Source organism: Acipenser ruthenus, chromosome 3, assembly GCF_902713425.1.
Source record: "Acipenser ruthenus chromosome 3, fAciRut3.2 maternal haplotype, whole genome shotgun sequence".
In the NCBI taxonomy this organism is placed as follows: domain Eukaryota; kingdom Metazoa; phylum Chordata; class Actinopteri; order Acipenseriformes; family Acipenseridae; genus Acipenser; species Acipenser ruthenus.
In genome coordinates this window covers 49,998,366-50,026,352 of record NC_081191.1, presented here as the reverse complement: position 1 = coordinate 50,026,352, position 27,987 = coordinate 49,998,366, and the positions used below count along the sequence as shown (strand labels likewise).

Here is a 27,987-nt window from a genome sequence, read left to right as displayed (position 1 = left end):
GTTCACTCACTTTGCATTTAGTTAACTGATAAATATAATCTATTAACATGTCTATTTTTGAAAGCATTCTTACTTTACAGCATTTTTTCACACCTGCCTAAAACTTTTGCACAGTACTATATATATATATATATATATATATATATATATATATATATATATATATATATATATATATATATATAGACACACACACACACACACAGTGCCTTGCAAAAGTATTCAGACCCCTGACCAATGCTCTCATATTACTGAATTACAAATGGTACATTGAAATTTCGTTCTGTTTGATATTTTATTTTAAAACACTGAAACTCAAAATCAATTATTGTAAGGTGACATTGGTTTTATGTTGGGAAATATTTTTAAGAAAAATAAAAAAACTGAAATATCTTGCTTGCATAAGTATTCAACCCCCCACACAGCTTTAAGTCTTTTGGGGTAAGTATGTACCAGCTTTGCACACAGTGTCGGAGTGATTTTGGCCCATTCTTCTTGGCAGATTTGCTCCAGGTTGTTCAGGTTGGTTGGACGACGCTTGTGGACAACAATTTTCAAATAGTGCCACAGATTCTCAATGGGATTGAGATCAGGACTTTGACTGGGCCACTGTAGGACATTCACCTTTTTGTTCTTGAGCCACTCCAATGTTGCTTTGGCCTTGTGCTTGGGATCCTTGTCCTGCTGAAAGGTGAATTTCCTCCCAAGCTTCAGTTTTTTAGCGGACTGAAGCAGGTTCCCTTGCAGTATTTCCCTGTATTTTGCTCCATCCACTCTTCCTTCAATTTTAACAAGATGCCCAGTCCCTGCAGATGCCCAGTCCCCCACAGCATGATGCTGCGACCACCATACTTCACTGTAGGGATGGTGTGTCTTGAGGCATGGGCAGTGTTAGGTTTGCGCCACACATAGCGCTTTGAGTTTTGGCCAAAAAGCTCTATCTTGGTCTCATCTGACCACAAAACCTATTCCCACATCGCAGCTGGGTCACTCTCATGCTTTCTGGCAAACTCCAGACGTGCTTTCAGATGGTACTTTTTGAGTAACAGCTTCTTTGTCACCCTCCCATACAGGCCAGTGTTATGCAGAGCTCTTGATATGGTTGACTGGTGCACCATTACTCCACTCCCAGCCACTGAACTCTGTAGCTCCTTCACAGTGATTGTTGGCCTCTCTGTGGCTTCTCTCACAAGTCTCCTTCTTGTTTGAGCGCTGAGTTTTGCGGGACGGCCTTTTCTTGGCAGTGCCTGGGTGGTGTGATGCAGCTTCCACTTCCTGATTATTGATCCAACTGTGCTCACTGGGATATCCAAACACTTGGATATTATTTTGTACCCTTTCCCTAATCTATGCATTTGTATTACTTTATTTCTAACTTCTGTAGAATGCTCTTTGGTCTTCATTTTCCTTCAGATTCACAGCCTGACCAATGATCCTTCAACAGTGGGGTTTTTATCCAGAAACTGTGACAGCAACTTTAATGGTTCACAGGTGGAGGCCGATGGTAAGGTAATTGTGTCCTCGTTATGGCAATTTCTTTCATCGGTGTAAACTGGGTGTAAAATATTTATGCAAGCAAGATATTTCAGTTTTTTATTTTTCTTAAAAATATTTCCCAACATAAAACCAATGTCACCTTACAATAATTGATTTTGAGTTTCAGTGTTTTAAAATAAAATATCAAAACAGAACGAAATTTCAGTGTACCATTTGTAATTCAGTAATATGAGAGAATTGGTCAGAGGTCTGAATACTTTTGAAAGGCAATATATATATATAATTTTTATGCCCAAATATGGACATATTCACCCAGAAACAAAAATGTCCTCAATGTTTGTAACAAAAATGTCCTCAATGTTTGTAACAAAAATGTCTTCATTGTTGAAACAATAATATTTTTTTTACTTCAGTGTGTCACACACCAAGTTACCATTCTTCCCTCTTTAGTAAACTGAATTTGGCTGATTTTAGCGCTGGGTGTGGAAGTTGGCAAAGCACCCAGGACACAATGGCTCAAGACACTGCATGCAGATGTTCTTAGTTTTAACTTTGGCCAGTGATTCCCCACACTGAACCTGATTTCAGGAGGTGCCCTTGACACTGCCCTGCGCTTCAAAGGAGGGGGTGTCTCACTTGGCCTTCCTCTTCGACGTTGCTCCAGAGAGCCGGCATTGATGAGCGCTCGAGCTATGGATGCTTTGAAGTGCAACAGATCCTTGTCATAGAATCCTGACATTCGATACAGTAGCCATGCATTTACACAAGTCACATCAAGAAAGTGAAAGAATACTCAAATGTACCATCACCTACTACTACATACTACTACCACAGAGCTGCTGCTAGTAATAATAATTATTATTCAGAAAATTCATTTTCAATTAAAAAACAGTTGAGAGAAGATAAAATTATCCAAATGAGCCTATATGTGGACCACACTGCAATATAGCTTTTATAGGACAAAAAATATTTAGCATAGGCCTATAGAACAACATAGGCCTAATGTGCAATATGAATCTTAATATTGCATGATGTCCACTTAAATGGACATATGGTTTAAAATAAAGTGTGAAAAAAATAAAGTGACTATTTGAACAAAACATATACCATATTATTCCCTAAACATTACTTTCTTTGCATATTTTTTTTTACCTGCTCTGCTCTTTTTGTGTAAAAGGATTTTACAGAAATCCCTGAGGTGCTCGGTGCTGCTGAACTTTACTCTTTTTGTTGGTTTTGTAGTACCTATCAAATGCCACTAGATGGCAGGCATTTTTATTTCAGTAGACCACTGAAGAGGATACCATGCATTAGTGATGTCAAAACAGAGTTTCTATAGGAGACGATCACTTAAAAATAGCTGTCCACTGTAGTGACCTCTATGCGTGAAAAGGCTAGTGTTGCCCTTTGCAAAGGTTAAGCAATCAGCACGTTTACATGGCACAAGTATTCCGAATATTAAATATATATTCCAAATGCTCTGTATACAAGCAGGCGGAATTATTTTATTCCTTTCACATTCTGCGTTTACATGGTAAACGGAATATTCCTTTATAACATTAACACATGCGTACTTGCTTCCCACTGCAACCCAAAAGTGCTGATTGTAGTAGAATAGTTTGTTTACTGTAAAGAGCTGGTGGTGTGGACGTATATATTTTATACGTTATTTGTTTTTTTCAGATATGGAATCTGATATTTTGAGATTGTGGAGATGCTTGAGGGTCTTAAGTCAGTGCAATGTGTTCACGCAAACATGCACGGTTATGTCTTAATATAACAAGGAGACAGATTGAAGATGAGTTGTCTCTGTTTAGCCACGCACATCATCAACAGAGTCTACAGTAAACAAATGTACAGTAGAATAATAACCAAAGCAAAAACAGTGTGTGTACATAATTTTCATCACATACATAGTTGCTTTTTCAAAGAGCATTTGATTGAATATCTGTTAGCTGTAATTGTATATAAATAAATAAAAATAAATAAATGTGTGCGGTTTTTAAATGTAGATGTATATTTGCAGATCTAGCATGTATTGATATTTGTTTTCCAAATATTCTTTTGTACTCAAATTGTATGAGCATTGTATACTGTATCTATACAGCGCCCCAATACCTACTGGTGAGTGGCACTTTAGAAAAATAAATAAATATGTATGTGATGGCTAATATATTATAATGAGATGACATACTGACAGAATTATTTTCCTTCAGTCTCATCAGTCAAATGGTCAGGGTAACTTTCTTCTTCAAACCCGATGTCCACACCATGCTGGTGCGATGTGCACCCCTTACATAAAATACATTTTTCCTTTTTGTTTTGTAATTTTTGCAATTTACTAGTTAAATACAGCGCTACACTTATAAAACACTGAATACAACCTCTAGTTTTTTATACACTTATCGTCAATTTTGTAATACGAGTAAAAAGTTGTGTGAATAAACACACCTACAGCAAAAGCACAGATGTGGGGAAAGCTTGCAGAGAGGAAAATGTACAATATGTGCTTGTTTCTTCTAGTTTTAAAATGTTAACCTCAATGTTTTTTCCATCGTCTCCCCTTGCATCACATAGCGTGCACATGTTAAATGCACACTGCTGCGCTGAAGGGGTGCACTATCCCACGGGATGCACTTCAGCAGGCTACACTGGGTCAGTGAAGGCCGATTACCCAGTATGTCATTCATAAGGTTGAAGTAAGGAACATTTGATAGATTCGCCCCACTTCTGTGTTTTTTTCTTGTTTGTTTTTTTTGCATTATAGTACTGTGCTTTTAAAACTTTACAAATCGATCAATATGTAACACAATTTTTGTCCCTGGGTAGTAAGTGTTATTTCCTAATTGCTTATGCCTCAAAAGTATAGAAAATGGCTATTATTCCCCACAAACTTTGCTTTTGTGACCAGGACAGTGATATTTTGAAATTTACCTATTTCCAATGAGAAAACGGGCAAATTTGTGTCTTTTCGTTCACATAGTCAGAAAAAAACAACATATGAATCCAAATTAACATGTATTTATACTAAAGTAATACAAAAATGACTACAAAACACTTAGAAGTGAGTAGTTTTTCGAGATTTACGATTATACTGTAAATCACTTTCACAAATCAGCCCCCAAATGTAGTCTCCCATCATGTTCTCATTATACTGTCCTTCACTGACAGCTCATCCAGGAGCATCAAAGCCGTGCTGCTCCATAATGGTAACAAGTACCCGCCTCTTCCCCTGGCTGACTCGGTGCACCTCAAAAAGGATTACAACAGCATCAAGACCTTGCTGGACACCTTGAAGTATGACGAGTACGGCTGGGACCCCCGGAAGGTGCTGATGCCACCACTGCACATCAAATTGGGCCTTATGAAACAATTTGTCAGAGCTCTAGATAAGGAGTCGGCAGCCTTCAAGTACCTTCAAGACTTCTTCCCTAAGCTGTCTGAGGCAAAGGACAAAGCCGGTGTCTTTGTCGGACCACAGATAAAGAAGATCCTGGAGTGCAATGAATTCCCCAAGAAGCGCACTAGTAAGGAGAAAGTGGCTTGGAACAGCTTTGTCGCAGTGGTTCGGGGCTTCTTGGGCAATCACAAGGCGAAAACTATGTGGAGCTGGTTGAGACTCTGGTGAAGAACTACGGCACAATGGGCTGTAGGATGTCAAAGTCCATATCCTTGATGCTCATCTTGATAAATTCAAGGAGAACATGGGAGCGTACTCGGAGGATCAAGGCGAGTGCTTCCACCAGGATATACTGGACTTTGAACGCCGCTACCAAGGACAGCATAACGAGAACATGATGGGAGACTACATTTGGGGGCTGATTCGTGAAAGTGATTTACAGTATAATCGTAAATCTCGAAAAACTACTCACTTCTAAATCTTTTGTAGTCATTTTTGTATTACTTTAGTATAAATACATGTTAATTTGGATTCATATGTTGTTTTTTTTCTGACTATGTGAACGAAAAGACACAAATTTGCCCGTTTTCTCATTGGAAATAGGTAAATTTCAAAATATCATTGTCCTGGTCACAAAAGCAAAGTTTGTGGGGAATAATAGCCATTTTCTATACTTTTGAGGCATAAGCAATTAGGAAATAACACTTACTATCCAGGAACCAAAAAAAAAAAAAAATTTGTTACACAGTGTTACGAACTGGATCCAGTTCTCTCAAATCCGCCCATGATTTTTCCCGCCATCTGTTTCTTGCCATCAAGCTGTTTTATGACTTTAAAATCCTTAATAAAACTGATGTCTCCTCATCAGACCAAAAGCAGATGCATTTTCTCGCACGTGCCGTCATGTTTACTGCTGTGAGTATTTGTTATTGCACGTGTCTGTTGTGGGTTACACTTCATAGTCGGAATATGCTGTTTACACGGCTTTATATTCCACATACTAGTGGAATATGCCACCTCCAATATTCAGAATATGCAGAGGTGGAATATTCCTCTTCATATTCCAAATATGCTGTTTACATGGCGGAATATATACTCTGATTATTCAATATTCCAAATACTAGTGGAATATTACTGGCCATGTAAAACACACTGAATGACGTGTATGCCAAGTTCATTACTGAGCAACTGTAAAACAAACAAAAAATCAGCAGAAGCAGCCAAGGAAACAGACAGAGAGAACAAAACGGTAGGTCTAATATATAATACAGTTCAAATAATACCGGTATCAAAAATTTGATTGTTTGGATATTTGTCCGAGCACTAAGTATAATTCAATGTAGTGTTATCCTTGGAAGTCTTTCAGGGTAAAATGAAGAGAAAATGTCATTCCCCAGTCATTCTGCATTGTAAATAGATTATATTGTGGGACAGACTACTCAAAATCTTTTGCATACTTTTAAATAGGAGACAAGGTACTTAGTGAGCAAATAGTTAATGTTATCCAGCAGTGAACTCCCCATGCCTAGTTTTACCACTTTCCTAGAAAAAGGGGAACATTTTGGGATACCATTACACTACAAGATGAATGGCTCAATCTTTACATACTTTTTAAAGTTGAGACAATTACCTATTCAGAGCCACCAAGGTTTTAGTAAGTTATGTGTCTGTGTGAGGAAAAAATGGGCAATACAATCCACAAATCATTTGTTTCCATAATGTGTTGTTACCAACTCATTTGCATTAAAAAAAGTAAAAGTAATCTGTATAAGATTTCCCTTTCTGTTTCAGGTATTTCACATAATGAAAACAACCTACAAAAATGTACTAAACACAAGCATAACTCTTACCTTGCCTGAAGATTTTGGCTTCATTAGGAAAGTCATTATTCTTGATATAAGATCATCATTTTTTCCAGACTTCTCAAGGTCCAGGGTACCACAGATGGTCTTTAATACAGCATTTGTATACCTATGAGAGATGCATACTTTTATATTTGTATTTCCTACTCTTTTTGCTGCACATAACAGCGTTATTACCAGTAAACTACGGTAATGTGTACAAAACTATCTTTAATGAATAATTATTTGTTTTGTCAGAAGAATACTCTTTCAGCATGCATTGTTAAGTTAAACCAACTTAGAGACTGAGTAATCAATGACGTTTTTAACTGGAGAATCAGGACAAGTGTACCCAATACCTCAAAATACTACCAAAGTAAATTTCTGATGCCTTTCATTTTTCTTCCAAAAGCAAGCAAGCTTTCCAGCAACTCACCTTTTCAGAATCTCACGCTTTTTCTTGTACTGGTCACTTTCCTCTTCAAATGTAAACCCACTGAAACGGCGGATATTTTTCTTTAAAGATGAAATCTAATGAGGGAACAGAAAACACAGGATGGTACAGTTGGTCACAGATTTTGCCTCCCCAAGCTGTGGAAGTGTTCACTGTGGAATCTGCCAAGAGAAGCAACTTGGCACAGTAAGGACGCACATGGTCATTTCTTTACAATGCAAGTCATTCAGGGATCCCTCACTTACACCTTTAACAAGTACGTGTAAAAATGCACATTACACCCACCCCATCATGATACTCTCAATAAATTCCTTGTTCCGTACATAGAAAACAGGACAAATGGAAAGAGTAAAAGCAAGTTTTTTGTGTTTCAGTTTTTAAATTACATTTTAAAACTGAAACACAATCTGCATTTGCACAGGTATGGGAACAGAACATACCGATATTACATACATGCAGCGGTCCAGGTGAGCTGCGTACCTGCCGTTTTTACCCATTAAAAACGCACATAGCAGTTTTGCTGCACAGATTGTCTGCCTCCCCTCCCACCTTCCCTAACTTCCACTAACAACTACATCTTCCAGAATACAATGTCTTCAGTTGCTAGGAAACTGTACACAAGAAAAACCAACCCAACTGTGGCCTCCACGACTAACTGTACAGGTCGCTATGCAAACTACGCCATCTATAGTTTAACGAGGAATAGAACCTCACGTAACCTTATCTATCTAGCAGCAATATTTGGGTACCCCACATAGAGCCCCTCTCAAATAAATGAAGACAAAAGAATGGAAATTGGTTGTGCTCTTTTCAACAAAATCTTTATTATAGACAACACTAAAATCAACAATTGCAGCAGTGCAATAAAACAAATATATCTTGCACAAAAGACTAATTGTTTATTTATTGTCCCTAGCGACACCTACAGGAGAGATAGAGAAACGTCCATCAAATTAATAAATATTTGGCTGCTTCACCCACCAAAGCCCAGAAGGGCAGTCAAACACCACCTGTGATAAAATAAACAAAAAGAAACCACATGTGAATAATTAAAGTAAATATATTAAAAGTGTACCTACAAACAAAATCACCACACCAAACGTAATAGTGCACAATTGTGGCAAAGTGCCCCCCCTGTGTATGTTATATGTTACGTGTTGTGTGTAAATGTTGGTGTATAAGCATTGGTACACGGGATATAAGCGGGTCTGTGTTTCACGTGTGTGTAAATTGTATATTTGTATTTAGGCACGGGGATGGCACATCACATCACGTGCAAGTAAAAAGTAATATGTGAACACGGGGAATTGCACTTTAATTAATTCACGTGCAGTTGTACCGAGATTCCAATTGAATGATTGACTAGCAATCGAATCTCGGTACAACTGCATAAAAGCTGCATGTTTTCACTCACTGGGGGGGTTGGTGTTCGGTGAGGGTAGAACGGGAGAGAGAGGAGAAAAGAAAAGTAAAGTTAAAGTAAAGTAATTAGTGTTTTCACTCACCGTGTTTGTCCGTTTGTCTGTTCACTGTTTAGTACGTTTTGTTTGTCTATTTATTTTGGCTCAAGTGCCGTGTCCTGTTTTGTTTTATGTTCAAACCTTTTATTTTCTGTGTTGTTAATTATTAAATGCTGAGCGCGATCACGCGCTCAGCTTAACCAAAATCCAAGTCTCTGTGTGCTACTTCCTGGCTCTGGTCTGACACCACCCACTCCGGCCGTCTTTGTGACAACAATTCAAAAAGAAAACACAAAACCTGGTTACGCAGCACCACCACAACAAATCTAACAGCAATTACATTTAAAACACAGTTTACATTACCTTGGGAGAGTCTGGAATACTGACGTGCAAAAGTATATCTGCCGACTTGCCCTACAATATACCAATAAACAATACCATAAAACCAGAAGAGTACTGCACGTAAAGATTAAGAGGGAGCAAAACAATAGTGCAACCGGCTTACCTCGTCACAGGGGGAACCACGGGAACACAGGAACACCAAAAACACAGCTACACATCGACTATCTGGCGCTCTTGCACCCTTATGGTGCCGGTATTTATAAATGCCAGCAATTCACACTTCCTGGTTCCCACGGTCCCACCTGCTACACAACAAAAATTATCCAATCTCTGGCTAGCCCTGTTGTCTTTGCAGCCAATTACAGTAAGAATAAGAAATTCGAAGCTACACAGGTTGAAGCGTAAACACCCCAGTCCAGCTACAAATCCAACTGGATCGTCAGTGGCAACCACTAAAAAAAGGTGCCTATAATATTAAACAAACTGTTTTATAACTTATTAATGCATTTCCTTATTTTATTTATCTGTATGGTTTATATTGAAGTTGTAACATTTTCACAGAGTTTAAGAATTTAATGTTGTAGAGTGCGATACCTGGAACAAAATGTGCTGAGCCGATAAAAGAACCTTGTAAAATACACGCATAGTTGTACAGTAGTTCAAAGTAACATTGCAGTTAAAATGGAAGGCTCTTTTTTAATGCCTACCCCATTACCATTATAGATTGTACAGCATTTAAATCGAGATTAAAAAAAAAAAAATCCTTGATATCTATGTAATTTGTCAACAGAAGGGGATATAAAAAATAAATAAATAAAATGGATTTCCCGTTAGTGGCACTGATCCCTGAACAGTAGAGTTAATATAACAATGTATGGGAATCTGTGCATTTGATAGATTCTGTAACATACATAAGCTGTGTTTATTTATTTATTTGTATTTATTATTATTGGTTCTGTTTTGTTCTTTGAATAAAATATAAATGTAAAAAAAAAAAAGGTTTAGGTTTAATTTGGTTTATTCACTTTGTGCCCACAGGGCCAGCACAGCTACATCTCAATAGTGTAGCACAAATATAAAGAGACATTTACTATCATAAAAATAATACAAATACTTTTAAAAAGACCAAATTCTCATTGGGCTTTTTTTCTTTTTCTTTTTAGATTCTATTGGTTTTTTAGTATTACTATGCAGGACAGCCGCTAGAAGATCGTTACTAACAACCAAACGAGCAAGATGGGCCGAATGGCCTGCCCTCGTTTGTAAACTATGTTCTTATGTTACCTTTATTAAAAATGTTCATGGATGAATCTACCGATTGAATCAACTAATGCCCATAAATTAACCAATCAAAATGTTAAAATCGAGTGCCCTAATTTCAATATATCCTTTGGTGTGTACCTTATCTGGAGTGCTACATACATGTTTTTATTTATTTATAAGTTCAATGCAATGCTATTGCATCATGTAGAATGAATAAAGACCATGTAGAATGAATAAAATACAGTAGAACTTACCATAGCCAATCCTGTAAGACACGTTACCCTCTATTAACTGATGGACCTCTGGTATGTGTCATTTATACATACTGCTACCAATAATGGTAGATGGAAACTGGTGCACATTTTATTAGGCGTCTAAAACACTAAATTCAGCTCTTAGCAGGACAGAATGGATTCAGGGATGTCAGTTAAGCCTCCAAATAGCAATCGATTAACTGGGTACACAAAATATAATTGTTGAAATAAATATTGATGATTGTACCACCCACATAATAAATATCGATGATTCTACCGTCCACATACATTTTTGGTCAGAATCCCCCCCCCCCCCCCCCCCCGACGTGATTATTTTAATATCATTGCTGTTCAGTAAAAGCTTGTGCACAACAATGGGTAATTAACTGTAATTAACTGTAACACAGCTTTGCGCGTGGTACCTGCTTTGGAACCGACGAAACAGATACAAATATCAAGGATTTGGTTCCAGTGAGTAGTATTATGTTTTTAATAAAACTGATTAAACATAAAAATTGTCAAAAGACTAAATTTGTCAAATACATTTCAGTTTGAAAAATACATCGAAGAAAACACTAAAAACAGAATTACTCCCAAGGTTTAACATTTCATTTTGAAACTCCAAAGAAGCACAAACTATATACAGTCAGTTTTCTTTAATGTGCAGGAATACAAGCCTGTCGTCCTGCGCTTTCTCAGTCTTTTTTTGTTTTATTAAAAGCACAAATAACTTAATTCTTTTGTAAAATTGCCAAATACTGTATTAGTGCTGTTTTGCAATAATTCATTTTCTTGGAAAAGAACACATGCAGTACTGTACTTCAGTGCTTTAGACAAACTTATGAACCTGACATTGTTTAAGCTATAGAACCCTAAGAGGCCCGCCTTTAAATGCCGTTAAATGCCCCAAGCCAAAGTCGAGGGCATTTAACCCTCTTATGAGGGTTCTATTGCTATTAGAAAAAGGATACATTAAAAAAATAAACATTTACAGTTGTTCTGTTGTTTTTTGGTGGTTTTATGAAGCACTAGTTTTTGTTGCTAAGGAATACAAATGTGTTCCTTGTTATTCCGTAAGTAATACGGTTTGCTCAGAATTCCACGTGTGCTCTGCAGCCTTCAGGCATCAATATCACAGTGGTGGACTGTGTCGCGTCCTGGGTATTTACAATAGCATAAATAACACAACACAAAAAAAACAAAAAAAAAACAAACAAAAAAAACACACCTTCTACTTAGAGCTGTTCTTCAGTTCAGGTACATCGTACTCACATCGTACGATTTGAGTGCAGGTTTGTGTATGTTTCAGTATTGAAGTTACTATTAGGTCCTAAACTTTATTAGTGAAATAAAAAATAAGTTTAGTAGTTACAAATATCTTGTAGTCTATGTGTTTTAATGATGATAGTGCTGTTTGTTCAGTAACTTGTTCACAGTGTGCTCAAAGTTTATTCAAGCCTCCTTCCTGACTTGGTTAGAGAAGAAAGCACCATCGTGTTGTTACTGTGAGATGCTGAAATAAAGTTGCTGAAAGTAATCAGGCTGCATCTAGTTGTTTGATTTCTTCAGCTCATCATTCAAACCACAGGCTAGTTGCTATTGTGGTTACTGTATTGCCGGTGACAGTAAACACTATTCGATTATTTATTTATTTATTTATTTTTACTTTATTTGCTGTACTAAATTTAAATAGATAGATTGAACGTATAGATAGGATAGGTCTACATTGACAGACAACATTCAGAGGGTGTACTAGAACAGAGATTTTCTGTCATCAAGCAGAAAAAAAAACACATGAATACTGTATGCATGTATTTTCCAGCGGATTGATTTGGAACGGTGATTAAACATAGCCTGACAAGATAACATTCAAGGTCCTTTACCAGAGATTATGTTTAATCACTGTTCCAAATCAGGTTAAAGGAAATCTCTGATCCATTTTCTAATAATTTATAATGCCCAGATGTTAATAAAGCAACTACAATGTAGTATAATGACATTCTGAGATGCAATATTTTCACATATTTGATGGATCCCTAGAACCAATTAAATCGGATATACTGTACCGTATTGAGACATTCAACTTTATTTATCATATTCTTGGTACCCTGTTGGTGCTACTGTAGGTTGTAAGTGGCAAATCACTACTGAGAAAAACTACAGCTCATGGTTTTCAAAATTGCAATTTAATCAACATGTTGGCTTCAAAGTGACAGACGTGTGGCAGCATTTTAAAATGGTTTATGATGAGGAAGCACTTTGAATTTAAAATGTCACTTAGACTTGTCAGAAAAAAATTTAAGCTAGAACCCAGGCCTGCCACCAGCCCCTCAAGAAACATACAAAGTTCTCATTTAGCATGCTGGTTTATTATTGCCTGTTACTATTAAGGATGGGCATTTTCGTACACAGTTGGCGCCGCTTTAATGGGAGATATATCCTGAATAAGGAGCTGTCCCAATTAAAACGAGAGGCATTTGAGAGGACTTTGTCTCACACACATTCATAAATTTACGAAATACTCCTTCAAGGAGTTCAACCTAGTTTACGCAAATCACAGTGAAATAACTGCACTGCACTACGCAAATCTGTCTTGCTATGAAAAGTTTGTCATTTGAAAATACTGTATCCCAATTAAAGTGACAACCCAATTAAATGACAAATAGCATTGGGATTAACCGTCTCCCAGAGCTTTGTCCCATTTAAGCAGAAATCTTGATTATCAGTGTCCCGATTAAGTGAGGCCAACAGTATTTTAATGGATTATATACACGTAACTAGTGAAACATACAAAATAATGCATTTATTATTTGTACAACAAAAAATAGTTCCCGGTGTTTAGAAATTCAACTTTACCTTACCACCCTTTGTCAACAGGGTAGTATGGCAACGTTAACCACTTTGATGACTCCATCAACATCAGGTCACAAAGAAAAAGCTGTAGTTACTGCAACAAGTTTTTATTGTGTCTACATGTTTTCTGTACAGAATATGGCTTTCCAACGCCTTGTATCCTCTTTCATAAATCAGGGATTAACACAACTGGTACGTCACAGGTACGCATGCGGACCAATAAAAATGCGCACTTAGTTATCGTTGTATAAGACGCAAGCATACTGTCAGTATATTTGTCAGGAAAGCATTTATAATAAAGGGCAGCAGTGTGGAGTAGTGGTTAGGGCTCTGGACTCTTGACCAGAGGGTCGTGGGTTCGATCCCAGGTCGGGGACACTGCTGCTGTACCCTTAAGCAAGGTACTTTACCTAGATTGCTCCAGTAAAAACCAACTGTATAAATGGGTAATTGTATGTAAAAAATAATGTGTAAAAAAAAAAAAAAAATGTAATTGTACGTAAACATAATGCGATATCTTGTAACAATTGTAAGTCTCCCTGGATAAGGGCGTCTGCTAAGAAATAAATAATAAAAATAATAATAAAGGCAGAGATGGTGCTCATGGTTTGAAGGTGCACTGTGTGGAGTATGGGCAACAGTGTGGAGTAGTGGTTAGGGCTCTGGACTCTTGACCGGACGGTCATGGGTTCAATCCCAGGTGGGTGACACTGCTGCTGTACCCTTGAGCAAGGTACTTTACCTAGATTGCTCCAGTGAAAACCCAACTGTATAAATGGGTAATTGTATGTAAAAAAAACAGTGATACCTGTATAATGTGAAATAATGTATAATGTGTATAAATGTGAAATAATGTGATATCTTGTAACAATTGTAAGTCGCCCTGGATAAGGGCGTCTGCTAAGAAATAAATAATATACATGCCTAATTTATGGATTATTCCAGAAGAGTGGGGGTTTACCGTGTTCAACTCCGCCCACTTGCTCCACAAGTGAAACACAAGTGAATTTTTTGCCAGCATCTTCCTTCTGTTCCATTATTTTCCCAATTTTCTGCAATGTGAACTGTAGAACTGCACCACAACTGTTTAATTCACAGTACTTGTTTGTGGACAAATGAAATAGCAACTTGCCAAGACAGCCATCTGCAAGAACCAACGCAAGGTGTTACACTGCAAAAACACTTTACACCAACTGTCAAATGTGTTAATAGCTTAATAAAAAGAGATTAAAACAAACAAACAAACAAAATCTACCTTCCATGGCTTCTCGTATCACCTTATGCTGATGATGCCCAGATATTCCTCTCCTTTTCCACCTCTGACTGACATTTCTTCCTGTATCTCTACCTGTCTCTCAGCCCTCCTCCTGATGTACTCGTGTCATCTCAAAACTCAACCTCTCCAAATCAGACCCCCCCCCCCCCTTCTCGACCCTTGCCCCTCAGTGGTGGAACGACCTACCCATGGACATCAGGACTGCTCAGTCCCTGGCCACTTTCCGGCGCGTCCTCAAGACACACCTGTTCAGACAGTATCTGTAAACCTCACAACTCTTGACCATACTGGACAATATGGCACTCAGTTGTACCAGTACTTGCACCAGCTTGTACTGGCACTGAACTGCTCCATACCCTGCCACATTAAACTACTGCTCCTAACTAACTACTTACTGTATCTTGTATTTGATTTTACTTTTATAGGTAACCGTACTCAAGTTTTTTGTAATTGCTCTTATTTGAAATCATTCTCATCCATTTATGATACTTACTACCTGTTCTTACTGGACTTTACTCATATAAGCAAATATTTACTGTAAGTTAACTGCTCTTAGTCAAACTCGTTCTTACTTATAATTTACTGTATTCTTTCTTCTGCTCTTATTTGAATTTGATAATATTGTACTTTCATAACTGCTTTTATCTGTATTATGATATTCTGTAATGTGATATTTTATAATAACTTGTAATGTGATATTTTATAATGTGTTACTTTGTACTGTGATATTTTAAAATAATTGTAAGTAGCCCTGGATAAGGGCATCTGCTAAGAAATAAATAATAACAACAACAAATGAATTTCATTGAAGTCGTTTACTATTTTCCCATGCAGTGAAATTGGTTGTTATAATAACCGTCGGTTCAATAATGAAAAAAGTCCCTTTAGTTTATCCCAGGGTAATAATAAAACACACTTCATTTTTTTCTCACTCTACTGTCTCAAGTAAGTTTTTTTTATAACACTTTAAAAAGACTGTTGTAAAAACTGTCATAAAACATTTGGCTTGGAGTTACACCAATGGCATAAACGACTGTAAAGGGGTCAAGAATCATACATGGTACACACGTCCCGGTCCTGCTATATGTTCTGCTACATGAAGCCTTACAAATAATGTAGTACAGAGTAATGTTAATTCATTGAAATAACATGAACTAAAAGTCCTCATTGCAATGGAACAAGTTAAAACTAAAGTGTTTTTATTTATTTAACGCTATTTAACAGTGTTGCTAGACAGTATATCTTTATTGATCATTTCAGCCGTTAGGTTCGTTATTCATTCCTTTAGTGTAGCAAGCTGTAATGGTTCACTTTAATTTACTGATACCTCTGCTGATTGTGTGAGGCACACTCTCAGTCAACGGAGCCTGAGGTTTGCGGCTGGGCAAACATTAAAAGTCCCATACAAACCCTGTGTGCATAAAAGACGTGGGTACACGCGTCCGAGAGCCTTGTTCCTTTGTCCATTGTACAAAAAAATATATATTTCAGTCTGGTTTAATGTTTTCTCTGTATAGTTCAGTTTGGAATTTTATGCAAATACTGCTTTTGGGTCCGGTTTGGGAAATTATAACCGTTGCATCCCTAGCAGAGAATGTAGGAAGCACTTTTTTGCAGAGTAACTTGTTGGAATAGTTTAGCACGGCTGCAACAGCTAAAACACTAGGATAAATAAAAACAAAATCCAATATTTACCTATAGCAGGGGTCTACAACCTTTTTGTGCAAGAGCCAAACTGAATGGAAATTTAGAGCAAGTGGTCAAAGAACCAATCATAAAACATACAATTTATGTACTTGTGCAAATAAATAAATACATTATTTAACTGATTATTGTAATTACAGTGCACTTCTTTAAATGTGACTTCTGCTGCATCGTTTTGCCCATTTCTTTGAAGTCTGGTTCATAGCTAGTCAAGTTTAGCTTCATGCAAGCATTCAGGCTTTCTTCTGTTAATCTTGAGCACAAATTGTTTTTGATGCGATTCAAGTGGGAGATGGTCTGTTCGCACATATAAGTGGAATCAAAAAGCAAAACCGGTATTCTCCATCGTGCCATACATATAAGTGGAAGTTCATTCCAAGTTTGCAGAATGAGGTTTTCTTCACGCTACAATTTCTTCAAATGTCCATTTGTACAATTTTGTGCATTGCCGAGCAAGGCTTTCCAGATTTTAATTTTGAGTTCCAAATCTCCGATTGAGATGCCCGGAATCACCATCTTAGTGCATACTACAGTGAAATCTTAAAATGGAACGTTTCTGTTGTTCTGACAAAAGAGCAACGAATCCCTTGTGTCAGTACACACTGAAACAAGCTTCCCAACTACTTGCTTCTCGCTAACAAAATCCAAATGATATGACTGTTTACTCCTGGGGGGGGGGGGGGGTACCACTACTTTTTCGGTCCGCCAATGAAATAAATGCTTTTAAAAGCTAACTTGAAATAAGTATGCTAGTGCTGCCAAAATTCACACTCAGGTAGATTTTTAGTCACATAATCCAAATATAGCATAAATGGAGGCTCAATGGGTCATCAAGGGCTTTTTTTTTGTTTACAAAAAAATTAAAAAAAAAAAAAAAATGATATGGCGATTAACGCACAAGAGACATAACATTGATCTAACTCCAGACAATTTAATTTTAGGATCTTTCTATTCCTGAGATATAAAGAATTATTATTTTTTTAAAATGTTTACAGTCAGAATTGCATTTTCAAGGCATATTCTCATAGTTTTGGGATGGAAAGGAATTTCTTGATAAAAAAAATGGAAATATATTTACAGATTGTTTATGTTGTATTACTAGTTATGTTTTAAATATGCCCTACAATTCTCAAAAAAAAAAAAAAAAAAAAAAGGGGATGGGGGGGGGGGGGGGGGGGGGCAGCCTTATTCACCCCTGGTATAAATGATGCATTCCTATTAGTAGACTGTAGAAAGCTAGAGGAAACATTGGCTTGGTTTACATGCACTTGAAAATCGACTCTACAGTAGGGTTGGAACAATAATTGATAATCAAGATAATTTCTTTGCAGCGATAATTTTATTGCGTTGAAAAATTATCAATAATCATAATTATCGTCCGTTACCCAATGAAGCAGGAAGCGGCTCTGGATTGAGCAGTAAGCAGCACTGAACTGTCTGCACGAGGCATAAAACATGATCTGTGTGAGCACTGTGTACATTGGGAAGTTTAGTATTGAGTTTAAACAATATGCTTTTAACTGCTTTTAAAATGGTTTCATTTTGATAATTTGTACAAAGCATGACTGGTTTTCTAACCTAAACACACAAATACTGTCTGTAAAATTACAAAAACGCTAGCTCACTATAAAAGTACTGTAGAAAAGTGGAATTTTTGACTATTAAACATTTTGTAACATTTTTTTATATAAATTGAATGTAATTGCAAAAAAAAAAAAAAAACCACACACAACCACATGCCACAAATGCAGTATAACCTAAACAACATGTTGCTTCTTTAATTTAAAGTACAGTAAAGACAGGAGTACACTACTGCAGCCTATGCACCACATGGAGAAAAATAATCTGTTCCCATAGTGTTACTATTGTAAAAAGGATTAGTTGCATAAATAGAAGAGTTAACTTTTAATGGAAGGATGTGCGGTTTATTTTACTAAACTGTCTGCATACAAGCAGCCATGTGCAACTCAGCATGTTCCTAACAGTATATATATTGTTTTTAAACCTAGTTTGTTTCTCTTAATGGCAGATTTGCCACAAAAGTAAAGAAAATGAATGCTTCTGGTAACGTTAGCAATTTTGTTTCGTTATAGTAATACATTTGGTGGCACTTTAATGAAATTAAACCACCTCAAATTAACAAATGTTTAAATAAGAACAATATGTATTATTGTAAAGGAAAACTACATAATTTATTAATATACAAATTACAATAGGTGTATGTATACTCACATTTGTTCTGGGCACCCATCAAATTTCAACGCATATTCTGTCTAGTTTTTTTTTTCTTCTAAACTCAGTGACTTAGACTGGTGGTTGTCATGCTGCTAAAGTATACATTTGATAACAATCATTTTAAATATTTTATTCAGCCAATAATCACGATCATCGTGATAATTTACAGACAGTCATGACTGTGTGACGTTGTCACGCGAATACATTGTGAAACAGCAAAAGGACGTCCTTTTGGCAGCGTGACTAAGGGCAGGGTCAATCGCTTTCTCATGATAAAAATAGCTGTAAAAACCCATGTAAACTGGAGCAGCTATCATGCTTGTGGCTCACGAGATTTCAGCAGTCAAGATCCCGTTCTTCTGACTTAATGTCACATAATCTCCAGCAGAAAGGCCGTACAAAACACACACACACACACTGTACATTTATGGACTACTTCAACACTAGAACTGCAGACGGCAGTCATTATCACAGTACATTTTAAACATCATCAATACTAAAATGAAAGACAAACTATCGGATACAACTCAAAAGTTTTATTCACGCATATCATATCAAACATCTGCACAGCCGAAACGCTGTATTTAAATTAATATTTGAACATAAAAGGGTTTAATTATTTTCTAATTTACTACATAAAAATGAAACTACAATAAAATAAACATTTCAAAAGAAACTAGTGTGTAAACAGGTATATGCACATACAAAACTGTAAAAACGAAAGTAGTTTTTAATCTAAAACAAAAGTAACATATGATTTATCTTGCATGTGTGTCACTCGCAGCACAGAATCCAGGTTGAGCTGTTGCAGCCTGCAGCTTTGCTGTTTTCTGATCGAAATGTTTCTGCTGAAGTGCTGTGGCTAGCTTCAAAATTAAATTTCTCCTACCTTGTACAAAGGAACTAATGGTTGCCAGGTCCAGTAGAGATAACAACAATACATTGTATTCAAAATAAAAACATGTATTGTAAAAGGCAGTTCTAGCTTTAATAAAATGTAATTTAGATATTCCACAAACACACACAAAAATATAAATTCTAAAGTAGTAATTTATTTTATATAATTGTGTGTGTGTGTGTTGGAATGGTAACCAGACAAACGAGTAGCTAATGCGCGGCGTAATTCAGAATGTGCGCAACAACACGTGAATTCATTTCTCTTGTTAAATGTTTTAGTCTTCATGGCAACGCCTGAAGCTCTCCAAGATATTCAGACTCGTTCTTTTCCTACTTAGTAAGCAGACACAGACATTTAAATATCCTCTCCCCTAAATGACTAATCTGCATTGTACGGCCGATTTTTTTTACTTAATCATAACTGCTGTAACACAGCAGGGAGGGGGTTAATATCCTCCCTGCATAAAACATGAGCGTATGCACATTTTGTTTAATTGATTTATTGTTTTGTTAATAGTTTATTGTTCAATTATCACCCGCACCTGGTAACTATTGTAAATTAATGCCAGGTGTAGGGTATTTAAGACGTGCAGCCTGTCTGTACGGGGCTGCTGAGTAGAAGGAGACAGAAGACGTGCTCTGTTTCCGAGCAGTCATAAGGAAACTGCGTTTTGTTTTTTGACAGGTAAACGGCTTAGCCGTCCTGCGAGTGAGTCAGGGATTTACCTGTGTAGTGAGCGCTCCAAAACGGAGCTAGGTGTTTATTTCTGTTTGTGTTTTATTTTGTTCGTGTATTAAAAATAGCGCGTAAGCGCTTAAACTCCATTTCTTGTGTCCTGGGTCTGCTTTTAAAGGGGCAAACGAACGACCGTGAGTGCCGGCCGGTTACACTGCACAGCAATGCATTTCCTGAAAAATACGGCAAACAAGTCATGATGAAAACTGTCATAACTTGTGCATGTAAACGCCACCATTGTCACCACTGGTGACTTCTGTATACCTGTTTCAACAGGAAATATTTGGACTGAGAATTTACTGTTTTAACTTCTGAGTGCATACAATTATAAAATACAATGTTTTTACTCATTTGTGGACCTTATGACTGTTTAAAAAAAAAAAAAAAAAAAAAAAAATCCCTTGATGACCCACTGAGCCTCCATTTAGCCATGAAAGGTATGTTTTTTCAATTCTTTTGATGCAATATTTGGATTCTGTGACTAGAAATCTACCTGGGTGTGAATTTTGGCAGCTCTAGCATACTTATTTCAAATGTTTAGCTTTTAAAAGCATGTGGGTGTTTTTTTCATTTCATTGGCTGACTGAAAAAGTGGTGGTACCCCCCCAGGTGTAACAGTCATATCTCAGGAACTATTAGGAGTTGACCGCTCAGATTAAGTATGTCTTTGTTTGATTTTTCATTGGCAGAATTGCAAGCATTTCTTCTCATACTAAGTTGCTACATATATATATATATATCGTCCGAGAATACATACTTGTACAACATCACAGACATCCGTTGAATCATCCAAAGCAAATAAAAAATATGTAACAGAACTTATATTTTCTATGTGCTGCTTCTCAACCTGATCTGCCATTTACACAGATAAAGGCATATCTTGTATTTGCTGCAAGGTTTTGTCTTTGGTGGGGAATTCTTAAAATAGCTCTTTGACTATATTAAGCATGAATCTCTTCACATATTAGCCATCAGTGAAATGGTTACCTTTGTGAACAACCTCTAAAGAGCCTGAAAAACTTGATGAATTTAAACTTCCACCTTTATTTCGACCTTGCCAGTAGTTTACATTGCTCCGCTTACTTTATTTTTCTTTACAGCTCCTCGCAGGCCTTTATCCGCACCTCACCTTTGGGTATTTCGCTACAAATGTAGCATGTTTTGTCATGAGATGTCGTCGTAAATTCGATTTTTTTGTTCACTGCATATGAGACAAAGTGGAAATCCTGACTTCTCCACAAACGTGTACATATCAGTCCATCCTGGCTGAAAACAGTATTCCTCATCCGACTTTTTTTTTCTTTTCTATTTTTTAACCCATTCAGCTCCAGGACCTACGCATGTACATCAAATGGGTTTGCCGTCTATGTGTTTTTTTTCTTTTTTCAATCTGATCTCTTTGTATACATGCCTGTCTTTGTATACATGCCTGTCTTTGTATACATGCCTGTGTGGGTGACAAGTGGATGTCCAAACAGTCTTATAATTACAAAAATAGTCTGATTTAATTAAGAATAATCACTGTGTTTTAACCACATATCATTGTGGTATAAGGGTAAAACGGCAGGTTTTCAGTCCCAAGCAAAAAGGTTTCACAAAATAACAACACAGTACAATAATCCATAAGTGCGCGGGAACGTGCGCCGGTCAACAGATTGTGCCCTGTGGTGCTGTGCTAGTTGTGCTGGCTCCCTGGCTGCAGCTCCCGACTCGCTAGTCCTCTGCTACACAAATAAACAAACAAAAACACAGCGTTCCAGCTGCGTCCCTGTTGTACTGAGATTTGCAGCTCAGATCCCTTCTCTCTCGGTCATGATGCCTGAAGGCAGTGTTTGTAATGTGATGTGTGTTTTGAAGACTGGGAGGAGAGATCGAAATCATTAACTGACTATTATTCAATTGCATTCCGTGCAAAATCCCTATCTGTGAAGACATTGAGAAGAGGATTTGGAGATACCGCAGCAAACAATCAATTATCTAAAGTACAGTATATACATAGTATTTCATTTTATTTTACAAAAAAAAAAAAGTTTTTTGTATTTATATATTGCGTGCATAACTTTGTACATCTTTACATAAAAAGTGAATATTTCTGTTATGTATATAAAATGTTTATTTTACTGTGTATACATCTTGCTAACTATATAAGTAAACGTTGCATTTCATTTCACTGACAATTTCGCAGTAAGCACGGTATTCAAACAGTAGGAATGGCGTCAAACACTTATGAAGGACCCCTAAACTGGTTACTAAGCAACCCGGCTCCGAGCTTTTAGTATGTCGGTTAAAATACCACAATAAACTGTCAGTGGAATACCGTATTTAAGAACCATTAATTAAAAAAAATTAAAACAGGAAAACACTCATGGTATTGAAATAATATTTCATAAACGTTCAGGGAGTATCCGTCATTTAATTATTTTATAGAAATCGTAGTATTATACCCCTTCGCCATAGTAGAACCTCCAAAATAATAGTTCTCTGAAAAAGTACCTACAGACACAAAAAAAAATTAAAGAAAGTCTTACCGTGCCTGGTCGGTTATAGAGTAGCTTATGTAAAGGTTTAAGGTTTGCTGCTTTCATCTTTCCCACGACGAGCTGTATTCTCTCTATATTACCCAGTATTTCACCTTTTCCTGAAGAAATACAATTTGAATGACATCATATTTCCTAATTTTCACTTTTTCAGACCTATAAAAGCAAAAGTAGTGACATTTTTTATAAAACTATCTTTGCCATGTACTTTTGACAGATTTGATTTAGCTAACTAACATTTATTGTATTTTCCTTTAAAAACATATCTGGTACTACATTGGGTTAAAAAAAATATATATTTATTTTCTTGTCACTAACCAACTACTGGCTTCCCCCAGACTGACATGCTTTGCAGCCAGTAAGATGCTAGATACTGCTCAAGTGAAATTACCTAGGAAGTATAACAGGCAAGCCAAGCTACCTTTCTTTACCTTATGTAATACCAGATGTCAAGTTTTAAAATAACACCACATATTTGTGATATGCTTTTCAAAACTTCACATTTGAGACCTACATTGTAAATTTAAGTGCATGGCAGGTACAATTTGTGAATGCATTTTCTACCCAACTACTTTAAACCACGTCCTTACTCAGTGTTGAGAGTTATCTACATTAAGCTCATAGTTTCATAGTGCATATAGATATAGATACATGAAATGTACTGTAAGAGAGTAACTTGGGTCACAGCATTCACAGGAAAAAAAGGCCAAACTGTAGCCATTCTTAAGGAATTGCAGGCCAGAGAATTTAAGTGCATTTTCCATTTCAATATCAGTTTTGACAAATCCAGCTGTCTGTGACACTTAAAATAGAGAAATGAATGGCTACAATTGTAATCTTGGGTCCTCTCCTGTTCTCTCTACACCCGCTCCCTGGGCCCCCTCATCGCATCCTATGGTTTCTCATACCATTTCTATGCTGATGGTGCTCAGATCTTCCTCTCCTTCCACCACTCTGACTCCACTGCTCGCCTGGTGTTCTCTCTGCCTCGCTTCTCCCACGCTACTCCACTGCTCCGCTCACTCCACTGGCTCCCGATCACCGCTCGCATCCAGTTCAAGACTCTGGTACTCGCCTACAGATGCCTTGACCAGACTGCACCCAGCTACCTCCAGACCCTCCTCTCTCCCTACACCCCCACCCGACCTCTCCGCTCCGCCTGCACTAGAAGACTGGCTGTACCTCCTCTACGCTCCCCTGCCTCCAGAGCCCGCTCCTTCGCCCCGCAGTGGTGGAACGACCTTCCTACGGATGTCAGGACTGCCCAGTCCCTGACCACCTTCCGACGCCTCCTCATGACACACCTCTTCAGACAACACCTGTAAAACTCAACTCTTCCCTTCTTGACAATATAGCACTCTGCCTTTAATCCACTTTAACTTGCACTTATCTGCTCCCTATTTTACTGTATTTAATCCTGCGCTTAATTTTGTATTTCACTTGCACTTTTATCTAACCCTGACGTAACTATCAACACTTATCTGCTCTTGAATTCCCCCAATATCAAATCGTACTGTGTTTGTATTTGCTCTTATTAGGACTGAAGTCATTGTATTTTGTATATTGCTCTTAATTGTACTGTTCTTGATAAGTATTTTATTTTGTATACAACTGTAAAATCGCCCTGGGTAAGGGTGTCTGCTAAGAAATAAATAATAATAATAAAATTGACAACATCCTTAAGTTGAGTGAAATTAATATCTTACCTGGTACAAAGGAAAGCGGTTCCTTGGTAGGCTGAACCATTTGGAAGTCTAACCTCTTCACTGTCTTCTTTACTCTCTTGCCTTCAACTATGAGGCTTTTTTCTGTAATAAAAAAAAAAATAAATAAATAAATACTAATCTAACGTGACGTGTTGCGCAGGAGGGCTCAAACATATTATAGTGGCAAGACCAATTATTTTAATAAGAAGCTTGCTTGATTGCAGTAGAAAAACTGCCATTCACTAAACATAGTTCCCAGTTTGTGCTAATGAAAAAAGAATGCAGACCTGTCAACTCTCCCTTATTTGCAGGGACTCTCCCGTTTTTTGGAGACTTCTCCTGGGTAACTCCCAGGACAGATTTTCTCATGTATTTTTTTTGCTCAAAACTACTGTTTAACCCCTTTCTGTCACCAAACCTTTAATTTCTGCAAAAGACATGTACTGTCTGTGGTTACTTCAAGCCCTGTGGCAGGCATGCATTCAATACGCAAGGCAAGCTCACATACTTGACCATATATGATGGCTTTATGTGCGATAAGCCCTCCTGGTAAAAAATATTGATGCAAATTTCAAGCTTCTTACACAACAACAACAACAACAACAACAACAACAAAGTCTCACAGAATCCTAAGCAACATTGGAAAAAAACACGCTTTCTGTAAACTATGCAGGACTGATTTTAACAGTGGGACATGGGAGCAACAATGATGTTTGTGTTAAGCACAAAAACACCAAAAAGCCAGTGACGCTCAGAAAACCGGCGCTTCAAATTATAACATCTTTCGTTGCCAAAGAAAAAACAGAGATCTAGAAAGTTACAAATGCAGAGACCTATACATGTTGTGATTAGTTCAGCAAATCTGTAGTAGACATGTTCCCAGACTCAAATTGCAAAGTACTCTGCAGGAAAGTCTAAAATTCATACAAATAAAAATAGTGATTTTACTACAATTGCAGCATCAACATTGCTTTAGAAATTCTGATTGATTGATGCCACTAAGATTTCAAATTTATAAAACTCAATAAATTTGAAAACTCAATATTGACAGGTATGATAATGCTTTGGAAACATCTAAAATATATGACAACGTGTTTGCTGTGGTGTATTTAATATTGTAAATAACAGAATTAATTCACCGAAACAAACTTGTTTTTACTAAACAAATAAACGGTAGAATGTAAACATTCAGGACTTCACTAACTAACATTGAGTATGCAAGCTGCAGCATGCTATTTCCCATATTCTAATTGTACACAATTAAAAGGTGCACTCACCAATTCCATACACAACACTATAATGCATTTGAACTACCACACAGTACTAATGTGGCATCACCAAATTTTATTCAAGAGAAATCTGCTTTTGCAATGAGGCATTTTCAAAATGCCCTTAACATTTGCTTCTGATAACTCAGGTGGATTGAAACAGGGTAATTCTGGCTACCTTTGCCATCATCCTCCTCCTCCTCATCTTCTCCCTCTGATGCTTCTTCCCTTTCTATTTCCTTCTCTGTGGCTGGCAGGCTGGCAGGCTTTTTAGTTGCCTCTTCATTATTTTTCTCTTCTGTATCCGTGTTCAAACTTGTATCTCCATCACCAGACATGACTGCAATCTGATTAAGACAAACCATTTTATTATTTTTTCCACAGGTTTGTGTAAGAACAGAAATACATCACACTTTTTTATGAATTACATTTTTTGTTTTTTGTGTGAACATTGCCTTTTACTTACAAAAAAAATAAAAATAAATAAAAAATTAGAAATAGAATACAGTCAACCTCTGTTAACTCAACTGGTGGATAACTCGACACCTTTGCTTAGTTGATCCCATATTTTCTCCATATAAAATACATGCATCCTGCCTCTTTTTTAATTCGACACCAGGCTTTACTCGTACCTCGACACTTATTACCGGTACCAAAGGGATTAAAACTATTAAAAAGACTAGTGGATAACTGAACACTGACTGGAAACAGATAGTTCATTCATTCCTTCGCAACTACCAAGTGCAGCTGGTTACAGTATCAGTGCACTGAACAATGAGTTCTCGTTCAATTGGCTTTATTTAAAGCTCAGGTTATTAGGGATAACAAGTTTGTCAGCAGAACTTTCAAAGCGTGTGGTTTTTGTATGCAAAATGATCGATAATGTTTGAATTCTGTGTAAAACCAAGTTGTTTATTATTGTTTTTGTTCACCGAGTTAATTACGTATAATGTACATTTGTTAACTTTTGCCATTTAAGTTGTCAAATTATACAGTACAAGCCAATACCTAAAAGTATATTCAACAGTTTATGCAGTTTGTGGATGGATTGTTTTCGTAACAATAATGCTGTAGAATTTTATTCATTCTTATTTCAGTCGAACTATACAAGTTGTACCGAGTGTAGTTTCCAGAAATGTATTGCTGCCCCTTTAAGTAATACAACATAACCAGTACAGTAGTAGCACAAAGGAAGTAAGGTCAAGAACTGGAAGGATTAGTCAGAGAGTGTGTGGATATTCAGTGAGAATAGTAACAGCAGTGGTAGATTAGTGCAGGAGAACAGTAATACACATCATTAATGTTAACTAATAAACCATGGAATAAAGTTCATGTGAATTGAGACCCACCTGTGCATCCGAATCTTCATTACATGTTTACTAAAGAGTAAGAACATTTAATTAAATCGATGCATCGATTATTGATCTATCCTTAAATTTCCTAAGCTTTGATAACAAATTGGTGGATCAATGCATCAAATTAGAACCCCATTTGAAGTCTCCTATTGCAGGTTTGCATTAAAACCTTGTCTGAGAGAATGTGCTTCTTTTAGTGCTGGTACAGTAGATATACAACTGCAACGCGTTGCTAGGATACACACTTTAGGCCTCTACATTCACGTTGGACAAGCCACATCAGAAGTAGGGCTATTGTATTCACATTGTCTTGATTTAAAAACAAGGCAATACTTTATTTTTATTGTTTTTTAAACCTATTAAATCTACCAATTTTACCTTTTGTTTCAAAGCATGTTGTGTTTGGATTATATGTAGGGCTCCTGATTTTCTCTTTTAACCTATAATACCTGATAAAACACCGAATACAAAAAAAAATGAAATTGGTGGTTAGCCAATAAACACCGGAAAACACTGGAAAAACTGTAAAAATGGTTAACCAATTCACATTGACTTTAATAAATAAATAAAAATAAAACCTACTACAAAAATATTAACAAATACATTTCCCAGTGCTGCTGGGCAATGTCCTGCCTTCCTCATTTGTATCTATCATTGATTTGTTCTGAATACTTTAAACCTGCCCCAACTACTGAGTGACAGCACATTCCTATTGGAGACTCCACTTGCGAGATTTAAAACAAGATTAGAATCAGGAATGGAGGCTTGTTAGCAGGATTTAAAGCTGTATTACTTAAAATATGGAGGATTTAAAACAGAATTGTGGCAAAATGTAAAAAAAAAAAAAGTCTACACACAAAAACCCCAGAAGAATGTGCCCGTGACCATAGGGGGATTTCGTTGTGGAAG

General features: G+C 36.8%; 1 protein-coding gene across 2 annotated transcripts in view; it reads right to left on the bottom strand.

Moving 5' to 3' along the window:
* Positions 1–27,987, bottom strand: part of LOC117435399 (protein DEK-like) — a 95,463-nt gene that overhangs the window by 41,533 nt on the left and 25,943 nt on the right. For both annotated transcript variants that reach the window (XM_059013412.1, XM_034058517.3), the window contains exons 2-6: positions 25,902–26,070; positions 24,456–24,557; positions 22,741–22,850; positions 7,175–7,269; positions 6,748–6,868 (exon numbers count right to left, since the gene is read on the bottom strand). In XM_059013412.1, coding sequence (XP_058869395.1) covers positions 6,748–6,868; positions 7,175–7,269; positions 22,741–22,850; positions 24,456–24,557; positions 25,902–26,061 — 588 coding nt within the window. In that variant the 5' untranslated portion in view covers positions 26,062–26,070. The remainder of the gene's footprint in view (positions 1–6,747; positions 6,869–7,174; positions 7,270–22,740; positions 22,851–24,455; positions 24,558–25,901; positions 26,071–27,987) is intronic.